This window comes from Anopheles aquasalis, chromosome X, assembly GCF_943734665.1.
Source record: "Anopheles aquasalis chromosome X, idAnoAquaMG_Q_19, whole genome shotgun sequence".
Classification (NCBI taxonomy): Eukaryota; Metazoa; Arthropoda; class Insecta; order Diptera; family Culicidae; genus Anopheles; species Anopheles aquasalis.
The window spans coordinates 5,396,670-5,420,496 of record NC_064876.1 but is presented as its reverse complement, the minus strand read 5'-3'; the positions used below and the strand labels follow the sequence as shown (position 1 = coordinate 5,420,496).

General features: G+C 53.3%; 3 protein-coding genes across 5 annotated transcripts in view; 2 read left to right on the top strand and 1 right to left on the bottom strand.

Moving 5' to 3' along the window:
- Window positions 1-1,792: 1,792 nt before the first annotated feature.
- LOC126569673 (beta-1,4-mannosyltransferase egh) lies at window positions 1,793-8,518 on the top strand. 2 transcript variants are annotated; one of them, XM_050226940.1, is made up of 4 exons: window positions 1,793-2,991; window positions 3,324-3,398; window positions 5,509-6,614; window positions 6,727-8,518. In XM_050226940.1, the coding sequence occupies exons 3-4, from the start codon at window positions 5,811-5,813 to the stop codon at window positions 7,306-7,308; spliced, it is 1,386 nt and encodes a 461-aa protein (XP_050082897.1). In that variant the 5' UTR covers window positions 1,793-2,991; window positions 3,324-3,398; window positions 5,509-5,810; the 3' UTR covers window positions 7,309-8,518. The 2 variants fall into 2 exon arrangements, with proteins under 2 accessions (XP_050082897.1, XP_050082888.1); XM_050226931.1 differs by lacking the exon at window positions 3,324-3,398.
- Window positions 8,519-9,277: 759 nt separating this feature from the next.
- LOC126569537 (uncharacterized) lies at window positions 9,278-16,596 on the bottom strand. The gene is made up of 4 exons (XM_050226710.1): window positions 16,402-16,596; window positions 15,816-16,044; window positions 11,211-15,659; window positions 9,278-11,131 (listed from the first exon to the last, which is right to left on the bottom strand). The coding sequence occupies exons 2-4, from the start codon at window positions 15,999-16,001 to the stop codon at window positions 9,566-9,568; spliced, it is 6,201 nt and encodes a 2,066-aa protein (XP_050082667.1). The 5' UTR covers window positions 16,002-16,044; window positions 16,402-16,596; the 3' UTR covers window positions 9,278-9,565.
- A 5,834-nt stretch (window positions 16,597-22,430) lies between these two features.
- The window catches only part of LOC126569564 (transmembrane protein 94), an 8,182-nt gene continuing 6,785 nt past the window's right edge, over window positions 22,431-23,827 (top strand). For both annotated transcript variants that reach the window (XM_050226763.1, XM_050226754.1), the window contains exons 1-2: window positions 22,431-23,677; window positions 23,755-23,827. The exon at window positions 23,755-23,827 is cut by the window's right edge and continues 62 nt beyond it. In XM_050226763.1, the coding sequence (XP_050082720.1) occupies window positions 22,463-23,677; window positions 23,755-23,827 (1,288 nt within the window). In that variant the 5' untranslated portion in view covers window positions 22,431-22,462. The remainder of the gene's footprint in view (window positions 23,678-23,754) is intronic.

Genomic DNA, 23,827 nt, shown 5'->3' with positions numbered 1-23,827 from the left:
CTGATACACTTATGCCCCAGACAAAAATAAAAAAATGTAGAGCACCAAAAAGCTTTCGAATTTAAAAAATTACATTAAAATCCCATTTCCGTTTTTATGTTGCATTTAAAATTATACATTAAACATTTTAAATATACTCGACTCTCCGAATGGCAGAACGAAGTTTGCCGGGAACGACTAGTTTTTATATAAAATACCCATTATAAACGTTGTTTTTATTACAAACTATTATTTTACGAATCAATACGATGAGAATAATCCCCAAAATATCTGAAACAATGTAAAAGACGTGTCAATACAGCTACAAATGGAAATCCGGAGGCCTTTATGACTTGTTATCCCTCATCCGCACTCCTATTTTAAAACCTTATTCCGCACACCTCGGGTCTGGCCAGACCCGTATGCTTTTACATGTGTTTGCATACAAAATTCATACGAGTTTTCGAGCGTACAAGCCGAGATGGAGATATTGAGTACGAGTGTATTTTTAAAAAGTCCTTTTTTCGTCCTTTTGCCAATGGTTAAAGATAATAACTAAAAGATAGATCGATAGAAAACGGGACTGCGTGGATTAGGGTTAACTGCACCGTTGACACAGAACATTTTCTCGCTCCTGTTAAAGGCTTTACAGGAACGCGCGCCATACAAATTCTCTCCTGTTAAACATTAACAGGAGGGAGTAGAGTTCGGAAAGCACGAATTAAAAATAAACTGAAGAAATTTCCTTAAAACATTTTGCGGTTTACCCTAGAGTTTACATCGTAAGAATGAACCGGAATCGATTGCCAATGCAGCTGCTCGAAACAAAAATCGAGACTTAAAAAACCCGGTTGAAATCGTTTGAAACGTTTTCAAACAATTTATTTTTTTATGTAAACGCACGCTTTTGTGTAAAAAGGGCAGAAAATGTTTTTAATTTTTTGCCCTTTTGCTAAATAGGTTCAATAAAAAATAGAGCGACTGGCGCGCTTGTTTAACGAGTAACTACCACAGTTGATCTGCTCGACAAGGGCATTTCCCCCGATTAACGGCCTACAGAAGCCTCCTTATTTAGGCGTTCTTAAGGCGTTTATTAAAATGGCTTTGTTGGTCGGGGGTCTCCGTTGGCTGTTTGTGCCCCCATGACAAACTTTTTTTCAAGCAGTAGAGTTTTTTCTTTCGAGTACATGCTGTCTCTTTCACTCTTACGGTATTTTGTCTTCTTTCAAAACAACAACAAACAACGGTTAATTAATTGATCAATGAAAGATTTAATCGAAATCCCATTCTGCAGATGTTTTACTCAAAGATCAAGACTTACGAAATCTTGAGAGAATCAAACAACTTTTGAACATATTTTGTGGACGATTAGCTAAAACCCCTATAAATAAGTGATGCTATTTGTCATTTTGCCTAAAAACACGATTTTTAAAGATTTTTTTAAATAATCTATCAACAATTTTCATGAAATCTCGACGGGGCTACCTGGCAAAGAGTGTACAGATTGTGTGATAAAAATTACAAACCAATCCGTTCAGTAGTTTTTACGGTACTGGATCGGAACCGACTTTCAAAACGTTGGTTTCCAATTTCAAGATTTATGTTTAACTGTGATATTCATTTATTGTGACCTTGTGGTTCTATAAATTAACGAGAGTTGTTGGGTACTGCAGCAAAAAGGCTCACAATTTTCACGGTCAATAAATACCATTTGCCAAAAGTCCTGTAAACAATAGCAAGATTTCCATTCCTGTTAGGCTCCTGTTAGCTTCCTATTAAACATTAACAGAGGACTGTGAGTGGTGCGTGAGCGATTTCTGTCGTACGGGTGTTGCTGTCAACGAAGCCGTAGGGCCGCCGAGGAAAATAGCGAAAACGCGGCCGCCAAGTACAAAAAATCCCGCGACACAGTCCTTCGCTTCTCTGTGGCCGCTCTGTGGGAGCAGCGCGCACCGTCGTTGTCGTCCGTGTGTGGTGCACAATCCGCGAGGGCTCCTCCCGTTTACACCGCCACAACAGAGCGGATTGAGCGGAGCAATCGAGCGGCGGAATCGCGGCGGAATCCACCTCGGTACAGCCGGAGACAGCTACAACCCGCGCTCAGAGGCCCCCCGGAGTGAGGTCCTCGATCGCTGGAGCACGAGACGCGCGCAACCACCCACAACCTGCCTTGTGGGGAAGTGCAAAGGGCCAGCGCCTAGTAAAACGGGACGCGTGCGCGTCCGCCCGCCACCCCGGCCCCGGCCACCCACCGAAAGGGTGAAAGTGTGTGCGAGAGTGTTCTGTGCGTCCGCTAGTGTGCATCCACCCGCCGCGTGTGTATGTGTGGTTGTGTGCGCGCGCGCGCGCGCCTGGTGTTTTGGTGCGGTAAATGCTGTCGGCAGTGTGTACGGTGTGTATGTGTGTAGCAAGGGAGTTGGGAGCTGGGAAAAGGAGACGTGGAAAATCGTGGTGAACAGTTAAGGAGCGGCCCGCATCACTCGCACACACATACATACACCCATACACAAAACGTAGCCGCAGCCGCAGCGGAAGTGAGATCAAGGGTGTAAAGGCCGGGCAGTCGCGACACCCCCTGCCACCGCCGCTCCTTCGTATCCGGAGATTCCGGTGTGGCCACATATCTCGCCATCATCACCACAGCATCGACGCCGCCGTCGCCATCAACCCGTTCCGGCATCGCCCAATCATCAGCCGCGCGGGTGCGCGCGCGCGCCCATCAACCACCACCTTTTCCGCGTGGAGATAAGCCGTGTGCGTGTTTGTGGGTGGGTGGAATCGTGTACCGCCCCCCCCCCCCCCGCGTACCCCACTGCCACCGGTGCCCTGTGGGTGAACGAGAGAAAGCGAGGGGCACAAGGGAGCAGGCGAGGTCTCGGCCTGAATTGATCGCGGCACCAGCTTCCAAATTTCTAGGCCAGCAAGCGCATCACATCGAAGCAGAGAGAAGTCCATCCATCTCGCGTACTCCAACTCACCACCAATTCCGAGCCCGGCCAGCTTGGAGCAGAGGTAGGCCACGAGGACCACGGGATGACACGGCATTCCTATCGCATACCCGCCCGCCCGCCGGTTTAGCACTGGAGTGTAGATGTCCTTGCTTTGTTTTGGTTGATCGCATGAACGTCTTGGAAGTGGGGAGGACAGCGAGAAAGAGTGACAGAGAGAGAGAGAGAGAGGAAGCGAGATCTGCAAAACTGTGTCGGAACGCAGGATTTGGAGATGGCTAGGCTGGGGTTTCCGGCGTGGCCAGGTTGGGTTTTTTGATCCATTACGTCACGCCATTATTGGCGGGTGTCTGTTTCACTATCCCACTCTATCTCTCCTTCCCTCTGTCATTCTAGCCACCAAAGGTCACGAGCGCAAAAGACGGCGACGATGTCGGCAGATTACAGACACCGCATGCATGCAATACAGGCGTACGTTGTCTGTTTTAAAGGCAAAAGCGTAGCGTACCCGCACACAAACAGACAGACGTAGATGCGTGTCGGTCAAGGGCGGCACTACAACCCGCCCCCTCTCCCTACTATGTACATTCAGGCCTGTGAACCGGAACCGGAACAAAACCAAGACAAGAATCATTGTTGAGACCGTTAGCTAAAGATCGAGCATGCAACATTGAGGCCTTCCAACTACCCGCGAACCATTTCAAAAATGCACCAGTGGGCGGCGGCTATGGCGAAATTTTTAAGCGATAAGAACGTCGTGACGTTGTTCCGCTTTCCAGCTTCCTCTACCCTCGCCAGATAAATGTCCATAACGCACCAAACAGACGAGGGCGCTCGCCATAAGCACATCAGGCCCGCGCAGCCTAGGGTCTTGTTACTACCCACCCCCCACCCTTCCCACTTTCCAGCGTAAGGTCATGCTGGAAACAATTGCCCGATGGCGTTGGCGTGTGCTCGTACTCGCGCGTACCCGGATGATGATGATGATGATGATGATGGGTGACGAATCGCTGTGGTACGCGCAGCATTCGTTTGACAATTGGGCGGCCCCTAACGGCCCTGCTTTGCTATCTATGGTTTATTGCCTACCGCACCGCGCAAACGAGCGATGCGGGTTTTGTCACGCGGTTCCGATGGTGGCATACACCCCACCGCCCTGTCCCAGTGCCAGTGTTCTGGTGCAGGCTATCAGTGCGGATGGCCCCCGGGCGGCGGTATACTGGCGCTTTATCACGGGCGGGGACCGGTCTGGCTTATCTTGGTGCGAGTAGTGCTGCTGCTGCTGCTGCTATTGCTGCATGAAAGGCTTCCCCCGGTGGTCCGGGTTGACAAAGGGAGAAAAGGGGTTACCGATTAGGGCAATACAATGATTGTTAGATCAAGCGCTGCCCTAAGGTAATCGGTCAACCGTGGGCGTCTTCGGTCGCTATTGTTCCCTACGAAACCATCCCTCGCCCTCAACCACCCCATACACACAACTGGAAGAAGCTGGTGCTGATATGATACGGACGCGATGACACCAACGGCTCTAGCCGTGACCAGTCTCACGTATACTTATGCGACACTTTCTGCAGAAGCATCGTGGATCACCATTGTTGGGATCCACTTGAGCTGTCTCCCCCTATGTGTACCTCCTCCCTCGGCCCTAGACTGACCACCTATTCTATTCTCATTCGATCCTCGCTATTCGACACTCGAGATCTGGATGATGATCAGTTTGGATGACAAAATTTAATATGTTCCGTGTTTCCATGTTAGAGAAAAAGAATGGTAGAGGGTGGAGGGTCAATAATGCCAAGACACACTGGTCCCCCCCGCCCAAAACCGTGGTTTCATACTCGGTGACCGTCAGGGGACAACAGATAAGATAGGGAATTCCATAGGCGACGTTAAGGGGGGAGAGTAGGGGGGATGTAGTCGCGTGAGCAGGGCGTGAGGTGGCAACCTCGTGATCAACCGTGTCTTTCCCCCTTTTACGACCAGCATCCCTTGTGTATCAGCTCCCGATTGGTTGTTCCAATGCAGCTAGTCGCTGATAAGCTTCATTTTCCCCCTCCCTCCCCCCGCCCCGTTGGCCCGGGAGCGATTACATCATCATCACCCAGCATTATCGCCCTTCACGGGGCGATCGCATCTCCTGAGTCACGGGTGTTTGGTGAATCATTCCGTTTTTCGTTGAATAGGTCCGGTTATAGGCTGCTGCTACATCCGATCCCGATGAGCGAGCGTGTTTCGTGATAACAGGGCCATCGTGCATGCATCGTGGACATTCTGAATGGCTCCTTTGACTTGGGGCGGGTTATCGGCTTTCGCCTCGAGTTCGCCGGATCTAACTGACGATCAGTTTTCTCCCTCTCACGCACACACTCTCTCTCTCTCCTCTTTAAATCGCTGTGAAGTGTTTTCTTCCTCTTCCTTGGCGTCATTTGTTCAACGGCGCGTACCGCGTGCGCGGGTATCTAATCACTTCAGCACGCGCATCAGCACCCATACTGAGCAGCTGTATGCTGCAGACTGAACCGGTGACAAATGTTAATCCGGGTACGTGGCGCACCTTCTTCCTTCCTTCATCTCCTTCCAGAGCACGCCAGTGTTGGTGAGGGATCAGGATTCGGTTGGGGCGGCTAACGGGATCGATACAACAATAGCGGACGAGCAGGCGATACTCCTCGACGACCAGAGTCCACAGGGTCCCCGAGTACCGAGTGAGCGCGCGTCCAGGAGCGGCAGCAATAGCAAGGAAGAGTGCGAACAGGAGGCACGACGAGGGCGCATATGCACAACAGGAGCTAGAGCCGCTTACGATCATCGCGGATCGCAATCGTGTTGAGAATCGTCATCGGTTTTCGTTCCACCTTCGCGTACCTTTAGCTGCTCGGGAGGATGCTTAGCTCCACGACGAAGCACCTGCTGCACTGCGGCCTGCTGCTGTCGATGCTGCTCGTGTTCGAGCTGCTCTCCGGTGGCATCAAGGTGAACGAGAACTCGTTCGTGGCGGTCGACCCGTGGGCCGAGTACGGCACAGTGGCCACCATTGTCCTGTACCTGCTGCGGCTGCTCACCTTTCTCACGCTGCCCCAGGTGCTGTTCAACTTTTTCGGCCTCACACTGTACAACGCGTTCCCGGAGAAGGTGGTGCTGAAAGGTTCCCCACTGCTAGCACCGTTCATCTGCATCCGTGTAGTGACGCGCGGCGACTATGCCGAACTGGTGCAGTCGAACGTGCTGCGCAACATGAACACCTGCCTGGACACGGGACTGGAGAACTTCCTGATCGAGGTGGTGACAGATAAACCGATCGGGCTGCCGAAGCATCGCCGGACGCGAGAGATTGTGGTGCCGCGCGAGTACCAGACCGCCAGTGGCGCTATGTTTAAGGCCCGCGCCCTCCAGTACTGCCTCGAGGATCGCGTCAACGTGCTGAACAGCAACGACTGGGTAGTGCATCTGGACGAGGAAACGCTGCTGACGGAGAACAGTGTGCGCGGCATCATCAACTTCGTGCTGGACGGCAAGCACCCGTTCGGGCAGGGTCTCATCACCTACGCCAACGAGAACGTGGTTAACTGGCTGACGACGCTGGCCGACAGCTTCCGAGTGGCGGACGATATGGGCAAGCTGCGCCTCCAATTTAAGCTGTTCCACAAGCCGTTCTTCAGCTGGAAGGGTAGCTACGTCGTGACTCAGGTAAACCCATTGGCCATTAGACTCACGACACGACGCACGACGGGACGGTGTGGTGTAGCAACAGGAGGCACTACAGTTCTAACACCTCTCTCTCTCTTTCTTTCTCCTTCAGCTCCATGCCGAGCGTACTGTCTCGTTTGACAACGGCATTGACGGATCCGTGGCCGAGGATTGCTTCTTCGCGATGCGCGCGTTCGCCGAGGGCTACACATTCGACTTCATCGAGGGTGAGATGTACGAGAAGTCGCCGTTCACCCTGGTCGACTTCTTGCAGCAACGCAAGCGCTGGCTGCAGGGCATCCTGCTAGTCGTTCGCTCGCCGGTCATCCCGCTGCGCAACAAGCTGCTGCTCGGCATCAGCCTCTGCTCGTGGATCACGATGCCGCTCTCCACCTCCAACATGGTGTTTGCCGCGCTCTACCCGATCCCCTGCCCGAACCTGATCGACTTCGTTTGCGGCTTTATCGCGGGCTTCAACATCTACATGTACGTGTTCGGGGTGATCAAATCGTTCTCCCTTTACCGGTCGGGCGTCGTCAAGTTCCTGGCCTGTGTGATCGGTGCCCTCTGCACCATCCCGATTAACGTGGTCATCGAGAACGTGGCCGTCATCTGGGGGCTCATCGGCAAGAAGAACAAGTTCTACGTCGTACAGAAGGTCGTCACGACCGGACGTCCGCCGGTCACGGTTTAAGACGTGTTACGGAGAAGAGAAAAAAAAGGCCCTCCACTTCGGGAAAGCCCCTCCCCCCATTCGGAGAAGTGCTGCCTCGACTGCGCTTACCATCTCTCTATTTCTTAAGTCCGTCGCTTATCGATTAGCCGTTGGCTCGCGTAATTTGTTATTCCTGCGATTTCTTTCATTTTGCACGACCTGTGTGCACGGTTCAGCCTTCTCTCCTCACTACGCCATTTCCATTTGTTCATACCGCGCGTGACAATTATGCGTCGCTTTCGCACTTAATATGAGCACGATTTGTGTGCGTGCACTTACTCCTAGGTTTAGTTTATTAGAATAGTTGGTAGGTAAGGCAAGGTCAGGTCAGTGGCATAGTGGCAGGCAGACAGATGACACTTTGTTTTTCGGTTTAGACTTCGACCATCTCTACACTGGACTGGACAAAATTCAAATGTCTTTAGGCCCCGGAACGTTGCAGCCACCGGAACGCCTGTTTCGGTGGGGTTTATGGACGCACGGAATGGTACACATTCGCTTCGACACCGGTGCTGCCAGTACGGCTTCTCGCACGCAATAGATCCGTTAGCGAAGTAGACAATAGTTAAATGCGAAGCAGAAGGAAAGGGCCGGTTAGAAACGAAGCGTGTTCATGAAATTGGGCTTTGATATTAAATAACCAAACACGAACGAAGTGTTTCCTTACGAGGTGGCCCTGTTCGTATTCGCAATTAACAGACTGCCGTTCTGTTGTTCGTAACCACGTACTCTCTGCCTCTCCCTCTATCTCTCTCTCATTTCATATATGAAATGTCACCCGTTATGCTCACTCCTTTCTTGGGTTCGCGTTGCCTCTGCCGTAGGGATCGCATGGCAAAGTTGTGTCCAGACAACGGTAATGCTGGAGAATTTCCCCGAAAATCACATCGCTTAGAGCGAGCCTAATATTAAAATAATCTCCTTTTTATAAAGCGTACATAGGTTGAGAGGTGGGGTTGATGAGAAAAGGTGAAGCGCAGCACAAAGGTAGGGGTTCTTCGTGGTAAGCTCCGGTTCCGGAAAACATCATTTAGAATAATGTTCGGCTGCAACCCACACTCACACTCGCAGTGTATCCGCTCGTTCGTGCTACACCAAAGGACATTCTTTTCGTCATTCGTCTCGATTTCAAATTAAGAAATTATAAAAGAAAGAAAACAAAATGAAGCAAATGGAATCTGAAAATGGACTCGCGGGATCCCGCATTGAGCTCTTTTTTGTATGAATGTGTGGGAGGTATTTTGGCGTATTGATCGAGTCAAGCAATTCGGTACAAATAAAAAGGTACCAGGCCTTTACTTCCCCGTCCACTTCCTCTCCTCCATCAAAACAAATCACAGTAGTTTAGGACCCCATCGTAAGTTGAGCGCTTGCGACAGTATATATTGCACATTTTGCACCATCACACATCGCATCACACAGCATCAGAAGCACGAGTATTCCCAACCGCATACATCCCTCAATCATTTTGCAATTAGCGTAATTTCGGAGGCAGAGGGGGCGAAGCGGGCGGGTGGGGATTACGGATAACGTAACATCAACGTTTGTGCGTTCAAACTCGTCCAGAGCAACAGCGTTTGTTAGGTCCACCGGAACATGCCTGGAAAATGCGTTTCCCCACGCATACATCTGCTAATACTCGCAGGTACAGGTTTTTTTTGCGGTTTTAGAGGAAACTAGAACTAGAAAAACAGAAAACCAATAAATGGGTACATGCCGAAGCGCTCTTCTTTCATTCTTCAAAACTCGTCCAGAAGGGAACAGCGTGATCCCAGGTCGAGCTAGGAAGTGAAGATGCGCATCAGATTCGACTCCGTCTTACTAATGGCTTACTGCTCATAAATGCACATAACTGTCCCATGTGCAAATCTAACCAGCGACAGTTGCACTGGTGGTTCATGTTCGGATTTTTTTTTTACTGAACTGATGATTATTTTGCTAGATTATTTTATTTAATCTTCAAATATTCATTAAATATTACTAGATTACACCATGAGACCGTTTCTACACACAGCCAAAATTTGCGCTGCGAGAGCGCAATTGTCGGCAAACGTCAAACTTTATATGGATTTGCCGACAATTGCGGTCTCGCAGCGCAAATTTTGGCTGTGTGTAAAAACACTCTCACAGCACAGTCTCTCCCCCTCCCCTCCCGTTCTTACTCTACCTCTTTCGCTCTCTTTGCTGGTCTGTTTCGCTTGTTCTCTCTCTCTCCCTTAATCTCCGATGTGTTTCATTACGCCACATTTTCCCGCATGGCGCACTCCGTTAGCTCCCGATGCACCGCGGCAATGGCCTCGTGTAGCGATGGGTTGCTCGTACCACCGCCGATGGCCGGATCCATCGGACCGTCGGGATCCGTCGGCGGGTATCCGTTGAGCTGGCGACGTATCTGCAGATCGCGGCGAGCGCTCAGGGCACGCCCGCTGTACCGGGGCTGCCCGGCCGTCGCCTCTGTCTGCAGGATCAGATTCGATCGAGCCTGCTCCCGTTCGCGTAATCCAACGTGCATTGCCACAACCGGGTGAAGGATGCGCTCCAGATCCTTCAACGAACGCTCGATCCGTTCGAGCTTGGTAATGGTGGCAGGCGAGGCGAGTACCGCAGAGACCGCGGCGTCACCACCACCACCACCACTACCACCACCACTAGTCGCCACAGTCGTCGACGCAGGACTCCCAAGAATGCCATGTTCCAGCGCAACGGCGTTGTGGTTCTCGACCGGTGAGATCTCCGATTCGTCCAGTTCCTCGTGCTTGATGCGTATCAGCGGTTTGCTATCGAGCTCTCCGTTAGTTGGTGACTGCTGCTGCTGCTGCTCCGTTCCTGTATTCGTTGACTCCTCTTCAATCACCACCGCTCGGGGTTTGCCTTCGTCCTCCTCATCTGCCGGTGCGTAGTCACGGTGGTGAGTCAGCTTGTTCGCAGTTGCGGCGGTCGGCAGTGGTGGCGGCTTGGTGTCCTGCTGCCTCCCAGCCAAAGACGCAGCGTACTCCTCTTTCCACTGACCGATGTCCTCGGCCAGCTTGTCGGCCGACTCGTTGAGTACTCGCTGGGCGTAGCTGGCGCCTGCTAATCGCACCGACACCCCCATTTCCAGCATGATGTGATGCGCCTTCCAGCGGTTCCGGGCCGACATTGGGAAGTTTTGCAGCTCCTGCATTGGTCGCGGTGGCGTCGCTTGAGTGGCCAAGCCTGCCCAATCGACACCGAGTGGATCGCTCAACCCTTTGCACCGATTCTCCTCGTCCAGCTCGCCGTCCGAGATCTCTTCGAAGTCGATGTTCATCTCTTCCTTGAGTTCCTTGTTGGCGGCCGATTTTCCGCCCCCTAGCACCTCCTTGCTCACGTCATTACACCGGTCCCGGTCCTGGATCGATAGGGTATCGGCCGATGGTGTGCCGGCCTTGCCCTCGCTCGCCGTCGCTTCGTCTGACATGGACGCAGGGGAGACGTCTTCGGACAGCGCTACCACACCACCATCGGCGATCGAGGAGTCATCGACGACTGCTGCCGACACCGCCGCAGTAAGTGCTTCTTGTTGCTGTTGATTTTGTTGTTCCTTTGAATCTTGTTGCAGTTGTTCTTGTTGTTGCTGGAGTTGTTCTTGTTCTAATTGCTGCTGCTGCTGCTGCTGCTGCTCATCCAATGGCTCGTGCAGACGCGGCTCTAGCTGCACTAGCGATGGCTGCTGTTCATCCAATGGCTCTTGCGGCTCCGGTGGGATTGCAGTCGGGTGATGCTGGCTGACACTTTCGAGCTGGATAACACCTTCTAGCTGCGAGTCGCTGGCACAAATGTCCTGTGGGTGCAATTACGAATCCCAGTTAACGAAAGGAGTGCGAAGCAGTTAGAATAAACGTTAGCGGCTAACGACTTACCTCATCCCGCGTCAGTATCTCGTCCGGATCATCACTAATCTCGCTGAGATTGTCCACCTCCATCGATTCACCGCGCACAGCAGCATTCTCAACGCGCCCGTCCGCTAATAGGCTTGGTGTATCAGCTGACACACCGCCGACCTGGGTACCATTGGATACCAATTTGGCACCTCCTACTGCCAGGTCGCTCGATTGGCCAGGCTCAGCCGGATCCGGTGATTCGGGCGAGGGACTGCTTGGCTGGTCCGCAATCGGTTCTCCCTTTGTTATCTCAGGCCCACCGGGCACATCAACCGCCGAGTGTGTTGTCGGTGGCATCGTTCCCGAGGCCGTTGGATGGCTCACCTGGTGGTGCTGTTGCTGATTGGACGAATTGGAAAGTCCGGAAGTACCGTCAATCGCTGCAGTTTGATGAACCGTGGCGGCCTGCGGGGGTTCATAGTGTCCACCAGCGCGCTGCTGTGGATGGTGTGTGTGGCTACTGTGTGGATGGGAGTTCACCGGTTGCGAGTGTGGCGGTGGCTGCGATATTGTGGCTGAAGAAGTGGCAGCAGCCGAAGAAGTGGCACCACCACCTCCAGGGCTTCCAATACCCATCGGTGGGATCGGTGGCGTTTGGCGTAATTGGTGCTGGTGTTGGCTGGAGTTGGATTGATGGTTTGGTCCCATCGTTGAGCCACCGACCGGATCGCGACCGGGAGTGCGGTTTAAGCTGTACTTGTTCGGCCCAAAGCGACTCGCCCCAACGCCTGTCTGAAGTCCGCCAGAACCACCACCGGCGCCACTACCACCGCTGCTGCTGACACCGCCACCACTACCAGCAAGGTGCGGTGGTTTACGAACGTGAGTGTGGTACGGTGCGGGGCCGTGATGTCGCCGAAAACCGTGTGGCCCCCGGTCACCGTGGGAGCGTGGTAGCTGATGCGGCAGAAAGTCTCGGTCGTCCCCACCACCCTTACCCGGGTGCCAATCGGACGGTCCACCCCCGGAAGGACCACCACCGCTGCCGGAGGGAGCCGGTGGTGGTGCCCAGGAACGCCGTGGACCGGGTGGAACGCCACTACCGCTGCTCCCGCTACCGTGCGACGGTCCGTGCCCGCCGTGGTGCGAGCTAGCGGACGACGAGGGACCACTGATCACGCCCCGCTGGCCATCGTCGTGTTCCCACTGGCGCTCTTTGCTATACTTCCATTCGTTCATCGCCCGGTCCGACTTTTCGCTCGCCCACACTTCATTCTCCTTCCACGGGCGACCACCGTCATCCCAGGCGGCACGCCGTTCACCGGGGCCCGGACCACCCTCCCGATACGAAGATTCTGGATCGTGTCCATGGCCGGAGTGTGAGGGCGGTCCGTGCTCTCGGTCCCAGTCGCGCCCGGAATCGCGACTGCTCGGTTCCATCCGCTCGTATCGTGGCCCGCGCTCAACCACGACATCAACGCGCGATTCCCGGTCCCAACCGCTGCGCTCGTTGTGATCGCGCCTCGGTGGCGGATCATCTGGGTAGTCCCGTGGCCCGTAATCATGGGCACCTCCTATTCGTTCGCTGTTTCCTCCGACGACACTACCGCCACCACCACTACCGCGCACCAGCAGCCGTTCCTCATAGCCCAGGTCAGCGTCACGATAGGAGTGGCCAATGTGCCGCTCGTACAGGGGTGGACTGTCCCGCCGTGAACCACGTATCGGTCCCGGTGGTCCCCCAATCGTGATGTACTCGCGGGATCGGCTGCGCCGTGACTCGTGCAAGTCTAGATGGTAGACACGGTCCAGTCGCTCGTACGAGCGGTCGCGATCCCGCAACCGACTGGCACTTCTAGGAGATCCCGACCGGCTGCGGTCCCGGTCGACGGATTTTCCCGGCGAACGGGCTGCTGCTAGCGCGCGAGCCCTTTCCGCCGGTCTCGGCAACAGTCGCTCGACTGGCCGGTGACGATCTGGTTTCTCCAGCCCACCATCGTTGTCGCGATCACTCAGCCGCCCACGCAAGCTCCTCTGTTGTTGCTGTTGCTGCTGCTGTTGTTGCTGCTGCTGCTGCTGTTGCTGCTGCTGTTGCTGATGCTGTTGCTGATGCGGTTGTTGTTGTTGATGCTGTAGTTGCTGTTGTTGTTGTTGCTGATGCTGCTGCTGCTGCTGATGCTGATGGTGATGGTGCTCTTTCAACGTCAAACGGTCACGCTCACGCTGACGTTCCTGGGATCGCAACAGCGCTTCCTCGCGTTCCCGCTCCTTGCCTCGAATGAGCGCTTCACGCTCCTGGCGTTCCTGTCTTTCCCGTTGCTCCAGCCGCTCGCGACGCTCTCGCTCCTTCAGCGCCTCATGGCGGCGCCGCGAATCATCGCGTAGCTCGGGGGGCGAGCGTTCACGCCGTACCGGTACCATGTCGCGGTAGCGGGCGGATAACGGTGGCGGTGGTGACGTGGCAACGAGCCGCCGATCAGGGCTCTTTTTCTTTTCACGCACCGAACCGCGCGACGGTACCGGCGATAGGGTAGAGCGGAGGAGCCGGCCACCTGGTGAGGTGGCACGGAGCTTTAACCGCTCTCGCTCGCGCTCTCGCAGCCGCAGGCGTTCCTTCTCCCGTTCGCGCTCCTTCTCGCGCAGAACCAGCTCACGCTCCTTCTCGCGGACACGCTCCCGTGCATCGATTGCGGACATTTTCTCCTTCTTGGCGCTCAGGAGCTTCGTCTTTACCGTGCCGTACTTGCTGGACGAGGAACCACCCATCTTGCCGCCCGCCGAAGACGACGAGGGCGATAGGTCGCGGGACGAGACGACGGCTGACTTGCGAGTGTGGCTGCCGCTGCCACCGCTACTACCACCGAGCGCGACACTGGCACTGCCCCCGGTCAGTTTCTTCAATCGAATTGCCTTCTTCACTATCGTTGTGTTGCTAGTGCCAACGCTGCTCACCACCTTCTTCACGAGCAGCCGCTTGCCCCCGCTGGTTACTGCTTCGTGGGCGGCCACCAGTTTCTTGGCGTGCTTCTTCGACATTTTCGTCGACGCGCTGACAGTGACAGCGGGCCCGTCCGAGCTCGAGTTCGAATCGTCACGACGAGCGCGCGATGCAACAACGGCGGCCGCCGCCGCATGGCGCTTCTTCAGCCGACGGTGGGCCGAATCGTGGGACGAGCTGCTGGACGAGCTGGTCGACTCGGATGCAGACGAATCGGTTCCCGAGCTGCTGCTGCCTGTCTCCGAGCTGGACGAGGACCGATGCTGCACCTGGTGGTGCATCGACTGGTGTAGCTGGTGCTGCTGCTGCTGCTGGTGCAGGTGATGATGATGCGAGTGCGAGTGCTGACTACGATGGTGCGAGCTCGATTGGCTCGCTCCACCACCGCTCAGTCGCTTCAGCTTCTTGCCGAGCTCACGCTCCTTCTTCTTGCTGGATGCATCCATTTCGAGCTTCAGTTCGTGCTGTAGTTGTTTACGCTTGCGCTCTAGCAAGTCCTGGTCAGCATTCTCCAGGGACGACTGGTCCCAGCCGGTTCCGTCGACGCCGGGCCCCCCACCACCACCACCACCACCACCTGCAGTGCCACCGGCACCGCCTGCGCCTTCTCGGGCACTGCCGTCGCCGCTGCTCGGGCTCCGGATACGGTAACTGTTGCTTCTGCTACTCCTGCTGCTGCTGCTACTGCTACTATTCGAATGCCTCCGACGCCCAACCCGCCCGACTCCGACGCCCAACAGCTTCTTGTAAGAGGACGACTGCTGCCCGCCTCCGGGATGCACCACCTCCGTCTCCCGCTCCGCGTAGTCCACCTCTAACCCCTGGTCACGCTCCTGGCGTTGATGATGGTGGGCGTGATGCTGGTGACGGTAGTGACGGTGATGACGTTGATGCGAGTGTTGCTGGTAACGATCCTGCTGCTGCCGCTGCTGCTGTTGCTGCTGTTGCGGCTCCTCTTGCTCCTGCTCTTGCTCCTGCTCTTCCACCTCCACTGCTTCGTCTACCCTTTCCTTCGCCGACTTCTCCTCAATTTCCTTTTCTTCTAGCTTGCCCCGCACGACAGGCTGTTGCTGTTGCTGCAGCTGGTGAGCCGGATGGCTAGAGTGACTGAACTGGCGGTGCTGATACGAGGGAAAGTACTGCGGATTGTTGGTTTGCTGAACCTCGTCCCCACCAGCATGTAATAATTCACCGCCGGTCGTGCCACCTCCTCCGCAACTACTGTTGCCGCTGTTCGTTGCTGCTACAACGGCCGTGCTAGTGAGATGTTCCGGTCGCACCGGAGCAACAATATTGATGCAATTGAGCTGCTGCTGCTGCTGCTCTTGGTGTTGTTGCTGTTGCTGTTGTTGCTGCTGCTGTTGCTTCGCCGCTAATTGTGCCTGTATGATCCGGGCATGAGCTGTGACACTTTCAGGTACGCTTGCTGCCGGTTTCGGCTGCTCGTCAGCGGCTGAAACAATCCGCTTCACGATTTCTTCCTTGCTTTCCTGTTTGGCACCAATGAAAACGACAAAACAACACTCATTAGACAAAAGGCTGCTGACAAAGGTGAAGGTAAGTTATGGGTGGAAGGAGAGGAAGAGGAGTGGGGATCATAAGGGAGATTAGTTTGGGAAGTATTGTACGCGCCAACAGACACTAACACCACCGGTAAGGCCACTATCCTGCGAGTGGTACTGTTGTTGCTGATGAGCTTGCTGAGACGATGACGAGGTGCGTCCGCCTTTCTTCGTACCGAGCCGCTGGAACACGCTGGGGCGATCCTTGAGTAGTGTGGACTTCTTGTTCGACAGTTCTAGTGTGATTTTACTCTTGATCGGTGTCGACATCTTAGACCCGGTGGCCCCAGTGCCGCTGCATCCTACCCGCTTTCTATGGTTGTATGTTTTTGTGTGTGGTTCAGAGAGAGAAAGAGAGAGAAAGAGAGTTAGAGGTAGAGTTTCTAAACGTGTGTGTTTACATGCGAGGACGACGAAGGTGCTCGTTGGCAGTCTCGACGAAAGGGAGAACGGGGACACCGCGGCGCAGCAAGGGTCTGCTAGGTCCAGGAACCACGGACAACATGACGCAGCACCTCGCACCACACTTCCAGCGTTCCAGGCTGTTACTGTTCCCGTTCTGTAAGCGTTAACACTGCACACAGTTCACAGAATAGCCAAGGTCCTGGTCCAAGCCAACACGCTAGGATTTCGGTCCACCATCCGGCACAACACACACTGACACACTCACGGTAGCACAAGTCGTTGGCCAACAGCGGGGTTTTCGTGGCGTCGGCAGCAGGCGTTTCGGTGGAAGAATCAAAACAAGTGCCGCGCTCTCCAAGCTCTAACCAAGCCGCATCGCGGCGTTCCCGACCCGGTTCCCGGTTGTGGTTGGTGAGGGCAATAATCCACGCCAGAGCCAGATCACACGCGAAGATGGAAAACGAAGCGCCCAACAGCAGCTATCTGCACGGGGGGTACCACGATGCTTGACGTATGCTGCGCGTGCACGAGCGTGCCACAAATGTGAATGTATTTGAATTGGTGAAACACGGGGATGTGACTGTGCGATACGGTACGCGATACGATTAATGTGAACGTTCAATCGTTTTTCCGCCGAATTCGGGTCTGTTTTCGGTTTCCCTAACGACGGATGAATTGCGAATTGTCTGCAGGCGAATTGTCGGCAGGTGTTTAGCGTTTAGGAAAACGGTAGAACATGCGATTGGTGCGATGGATTATCGGTATTTTTCAAGCTAGAAATATTGTCGCTGAAGCGCAAATTGTACATTTCTGGGCCTCGCATTTTCGGGCCAATCGAAGCACCGGCTCGTTCGCGTCGTATCGTTTTGCGCACCTTTTTACCGGCGTGTAGTAGGCGGCGATGGCCGCTGGGCCGGATTGTTGCCTATTTGGAAGTGCTCTTTCTAAATATCCATCTTCACAAGGGAGCCCCAGTACACCACACAATCAATGCTATTTGCCATCGATTCTATATTGTCGCTGAAGCGAAAATCGTACATTTCTGGACCTCGCATCTTTGGCCAAATCATTGCATCGGAGCACCGGCTCGTTCGCGTCGTATTGTTTTGCGCACCTTTTTACCGGCGTGTAGTAGGCGGCGATGGCCGGTGGGCCGGATTGCTACCTTCGAAAGAAGCCAAATGACCATCTAGAATATCTGTTCTTTCTAAATATCCATCTTCACAAGGGAGCCCCTGTACACCACACAATCAATGCAAAATCACCACACAATCAATGCTATTTGCCATCGATTCTATATTGTCGCTGAAGCGAAAATCGTACATTTCTGGGCCTCGCATCTTTGGCCAAATCATTGCATCGGAGCACCGGCTCATTCGCGTCGTTGTTTTGCGCACCTGTTTACCGGCGTGTAGTAGGCGGCGATGGCCGGTGGGCCGGATTGCTACCTTCGAAAGAAGCCAAATGACCATCTAGAATATCTGTTCTTTCTAAATATCCATCTTCACAAGGGAGCCCCGTACACCACACAATCAATGCAAAATCACCACACAATCAATGCTATTTGCCATCGATTCTATATTGTCGCTGAAGCGAAAATCGTACATTTCTTGGCCTCGCATCTTTGGCCAAATCATTGCATCGGAGCACCGGCTCGTTCGCGTCGTATTGTTTTGCGCACCTTTTTACCGGCGTGTAGTAGGCGGCGATGGCCGGTGGGCCGGATTGCTACCTTCGAAAGAAGCCAAATGACCATCTAGAATATCTGTTCTTTCTAAATATCCATCTTCACAAGGGAGCCCCAGTACACCACACAATCAATGCTATTTGCCATCGATTCTATATTGTCGCTGAAGCGAAAATCGTACATTTCTGGGCCTCGCATCTTTGGCCAAATCATTGCATCGGAGCACCGGCTCGTTCGCGTCGTTGTTTTGCGCACCTGTTTACCGGCGTGTAGTAGGCGGCGATGGCCGGTGGGCCGGATTGCTACCTTCGAAAGAAGCCAAATGACCATCTAGAATATCTGTTCTTTCTAAATATCCATCTTCACAAGGGAGCCCCGTACACCACACAATCAATGCAAAATCACCACACAATCAATGCTATTTGCCATCGATTCTATATTGTCGCTGAAGCGAAAATCGTACATTTCTTGGCCTCGCGTCTTTGGCCAAATCATTGCATCGGAGCACCGGCTCGTTCGCGTCGTATTGTTTTGCGCACCTTTTTACCGGCGTGTAGTAGGCGGCGATGGCCGGTGGGCCGGATTGCTACCTTCGAAAGAAGCCAAATGACCATCTAGAATATCTGCTCTTTCTAAATATCCATCTTCACAAGGGAGCCCCAGTGCCAGCGTTAAAATCACCACACAATCAATGCTATTTGCCATCGATTCTATATTGTCGCTGAAGCGAAAATCGTACATTTCTGGGCCTCGCATCTTTCGCCAAATCATTGCATCGGAGCACCGGCTCGTTCGCGTCGTATTGTTTTGCGCACCTTTTTACCGGCGTGTAGTAGGCGGCGATGGCCGGTGGGCTGGATTGCTACCTTCGAAAGAAGCCAAATGACCATCTAGAATATCTGTTCTTTCTAAATATCCATCTTCACAAGGGAGCCCCGTACACCACACAATCAATGCAAAATCATCACACAATCAATGCTATTTGCCATCGATTCTATATTGTCGCTGAAGCGAAAATCGTACATTTCTGGGCCTCGCATCTTTGGCCAAATCATTGCATCGGAGCACCGGCTCGTTCGCGTCGTTGTTTTGCGCACCTGTTTACCGGCGTGTAGTAGGCGGCGATGGCCGGTGGGCCGGATTGCTACCTTCGAAAGAAGCCAAATGACCATCTAGAATATCTGTTCTTTCTAAATATCCATCTTCACAAGGGAGCCCCGTACACCACACAATCAATGCAAAATCATCACACAATCAATGCTATTTGCCATCGATTCTATATTGTCGCTGAAGCGAAAATCGTACATTTCTGGGCCTCGCATCTTTGGCCAAATCATTGCATCGGAGCACTGGCTCGTTCGCGTCGTATTGTTTTGCGCACCTTTTTACCGGCGTGTAGTAGGCGGCGATGGCCGGTGGGCTGGATTGCTACCTTCGAAAGAAGCCAAATGACCATCTAGAATATCTGTTCTTTCTAAATATCCATCTTCACAAGGGAGCCCCAGTACACCACACAACCAATGCTATTTGCCATCGATTCTATATTGTCGCTGAAGCGAAAATCGTACATTTCTGGGCCTCGCATCTTTGGCCAAATCATTGCATCGGAGCACTGGCTCGTTCGCGTCGTATTGTTTTGCGCACCTTTTTACCGGCGTGTAGTAGGCGGCGATGGCCGGTGGGCTGGATTGCTACCTTCGAAAGAAGCCAAATGACCATCTAGAATATCTGTTCTTTCTAAATATCCATCTTCACAAGGGAGCCCCGTACACCACACAATCAATGCAAAATCATCACACAATCAATGCTATTTGCCATCGATTCTATATTGTCGCTGAAGCGAAAATCGTACATTTCTGGGCCTCGCATCTTTGGCCAAATCATTGCATCGGAGCACTGGCTCGTTCGCGTCGTATTGTTTTGCGCACCTGTTTACCGGCGTGTAGTAGGCGGCGATGGCCGGTGGGCCGGATTGCTACCTTCGAAAGAAGCCAAATGACCATCTAGAATATCTGTTCTTTCTAAATATCCATCTTCACAAGGGAGCCCCTGTACACCACACAATCAATGCAAAATCACCACACAATCAATGCTATTTGCCATCGATTCTATATTGTCGCTGAAGCGAAAATCGTACATTTCTGGGCCTCGCATCTTTGGCCAAATTATTGCATCGGAGCACCGGCTCGTTCGCGTCGTATTGTTTTGCGCACCTTTTTACCGGCGTGTAGTAGGCGGCGATGGCCGGTGGGCCGGATTGCTACCTTCGAAAGAAGCCAAATGACCATCTAGAATATCTGTTCTTTCTAAATATCCATCTTCACAAGGGAGCCCCTGTACACCACACAATCAATGCAAAATCACCACACAATCAATGCTATTTGCCATCGATTCTATATTGTCGCTGAAGCGAAAATCGTACATTTCTGGGCCTCGCATCTTTGGCCAAATCATTGCATCGGAGCACTGGCTCGTTCGCGTCGTATTGTTTTGCGCACCTTTTTACCGGCGTGTAGTAGGCGGCGATGGCCGGTGGGCCGGATTGCTACCTTCGAAAGAAGCCAAATGACCATCTAGAATATCTGCTCTTTCTAAATATCCATCTTCACAAGGGAGCCCCTGTACACCACTCAATCAATGCAAAATCACCACACAATCAATGCTATTTGCCATCGATTCTATATTGTCGCTGAAGCGAAAATCGTACATTTCTTGGCCTCGCATCTTTGGCCAAATCATTGCATCGGAGCACTGGCTCGTTCGCGTCGTATTGTTTTGCGCACCTGTTTACCGGCGTGTAGTAGGCGGCGATGGCCGGTGGGCCGGATTGCTACCTTCGAAAGAAGCCAAATGACCATCTAGAATATCTGTTCTTTCTAAATATCCATCTTCACAAGGGAGCCCCTGTACACCACTCAATCAATGCAAAATCACCACACAATCAATGCTATTTGCCATCGATTCTATATTGTCGCTGAAGCGAAAATCGTACATTTCTGGGCCTCGCATCTTTGGCCAAATTATTGCATCGGAGCACCGGCTCGTTCGCGTCGTATTGTTTTGCGCACCTTTTTACCGGCGTGTAGTAGGCGGCGATGGCCGGTGGGCCGGATTGCTACCTTCGAAAGAAGCCAAATGACCATCTAGAATATCTGTTCTTTCTAAATATCCATCTTCACAAGGGAGCCCCTGTACACCACTCAATCAATGCAAAATCACCACACAATCAATGCTATTTGCCATCGATTCTATATTGTCGCTGAAGCGAAAATCGTACATTTCTGGGCCTCGCATCTTTGGCCAAATTATTGCATCGGAGCACCGGCTCGTTCGCGTCGTATTGTTTTGCGCACCTTTTTACCGGCGTGTAGTAGGCGGCGATGGCCGGTGGGCCGGATTGCTACCTTCGAAAGAAGCCAAATGACCATCTAGAATATCTGCTCTTTCTAAATATCCATCTTCACAATGGAGCCCCAGTGCCAGCGTTAAAATCACCACACAATCAATGCTATTTGCCATCGATTCTATATTGTCGCTGAAGCGAAAATCGTACATTTCTGGGCCTCGCATCTTTGGCCAAATCATTGCATTGCATTCGGCCCACCGGTCATCTGCGCCTACTACACGCCGGTAAACAGGTGCGCAAGACAACGACGCGAACGAGCCGGTGCTCCGATGCAATGATTTGGCCAAAGATGCGAGGCCCAGAAATGTACGATTTTCGCGCAAGAAAAGAAAAAATAATAACACAACACAACAGAATATGGCTACATCTCTCTTGGAGGAATTACCATTTATTCACTGCAAATTTAGATATCGCAAACGTGCATCGCTAGTGATATTACATGGTGACGAAAGGTTGAACAGGAATAATGCGATCGCTAATGCGTATCGTCACGAGTATTACATGCAATGCAGAATTAGGTGGCGGAATCGTACATCGCTAGATATTAGATGGTTATCGATAATTAAAATAAATAACTCGAGGTATCACTGCATCTTAGACGCTGTAGGAAAACCCGATGAGCAGAGCGATGATGATGATGATTATTATCCCAATAATCAGCATACATGCCAGATACAGCTTAGCGCGGCGCTGACGAGGTTCTTCCTCAAAGCCGTGATCAAACAGTCGGCGGCGGACAGCTCCAAAACGGCGTTTTTTGGGGGTGGATGTAATCTGTGGATTTTAAAAATGTACAAAAGTGTGGTAATATTACTAAGAAAGAAGAGTCCCTTCGTTATTGATGCGGCTTACCATTTTGAATCTCGTTGCTCGGTTTAACTCTCGGAATGAGATGATTTATGCTTTGCCTTAAGCTTCGCTGTGGTCTAACGACACGGTTCGTCCAAGAGATAGTGGGGAAATGACATGTGGGAGAAATAGTTTCGTAAGAGCGGGCAAACCACGGCCTACTAGGATCGCTGAAAAAATAACGATAGAGGAACATCGTTCGAACTGCTCGAATCGTGCTACTGCCTTGCATGATGAGTGGAACCGTTAGGTGACGAACCTGCTCGCCAACGCTGACAGACGCCCCCTTCCCAGATTGTGTCCCCTACCGCCGCTCAACGCCATCGTCCGCCCGTTGACGAATAACATGAAAAAAAGTTTTGTTGTTGGTGTTCACGCACGGCCATGGCCCCTAGTCCGGCTGGCCAATCCGGAACCGAGAAGCAGCAGCAGCAGCAAGAATTCCGCGGCCTTAGCACTCCGATTGCCCTGCAACGCTTGCACGATGACATCGAGGGAATGCTGGCCGGGTACGAGGACCGTTTCAGGCGCCTGTCCGGCTGGGAAAAGATCGGTTCCACGTTCACCGGCACCTCGACCAGCCCGCTCGGTTGGTTCCCGACGCTCGTGACCGGGTTGTGCGTGGTGTCGCTCGCGGCCACTGCCCACTACTGGTCGGCCGGTTTGCTGGCCGTGCTGCTCCTGCTAACCGCAGCCATCGTCGTCCGTGAGAATAACCTTCGCAAGACGGAGATCTACCGCAAGGTGCGCACGGTACTGCACGAGATCCGGCTTGGGATCGAGCTGTGCGCTGACTGGACACCGGACAACTATCCGCACCTGTGCAGTCCGTTGTCGCCGTGCGTTACGCTGCAGTGGACGTACCGGGACGGCCGCATCGTCAACCTGCCGTGGGCGCTCCTCGTCCGCGGTGACCATATCGTAATGCGGCCAGGGCAGGTCGCACCCGGCACCTGCCAGGAAGTGTCGCCCGGTAAGCGGCGGTTTCGGTGCGGCGAAACGTACGGCCTGCAACAACCAACCGAGCCACCGCCCCGGCCGCTCGCCCGGTCGCCACTGCCGGACCTGAACTGCGTGGTCGAGACCACACCTTACCTCGACATACTGCGCACCTCGCTCGACTGTTTCCTGAATCGGCCGGAAACAATCATCAACCAGCAACGAGAGCTGCTGATTACGCGCTGTATGCAGCAGTGGGGCTTCGGTGGCATCCTGCTGCTCACCGTCACCGTTGGCGTGCTGCGCTGCGGTGGGCTCTACTTTCACGGCAAGCTGGCGACCGACTGGCTGAACGTGCTGGTGCTCAATCCGACGGCTGCCGTGCTGCCCATCCTGCCGCTTGTCTTTCCGCTGCTCTGGGTCTCGATAAACCTGTGGGGAGTGGCACGACTCGAGACGCTGCTCGCCACGCCACACGCCGTCATGCGCGCCCAGGCCCAGAAGTCATTCCAGGAGGATCTCGACACGCCAACCGGTGATCTCGACCACGTCCAGCTGCCGCGTCAAACCGTCCTGCACTACTGGTGGCAGCTGGTGCAGGGTCGCTCGCAGCTGCTTGGCCGCAGTGCCAACGTCGTCCAGGTGCTCGGCACCATTACGGTACGGCCAACGGGCATCAAGTCTGTCCCACAACAACATCTCACATTCATTTCTTCTTCTCCAACATCACATTTTAGGCACTGTGCTGCGTCGATAAAAAGGGCATTCTATCGTGGCCGAATCCTACAGCGGAGAAGGTGTTCTTCCTGC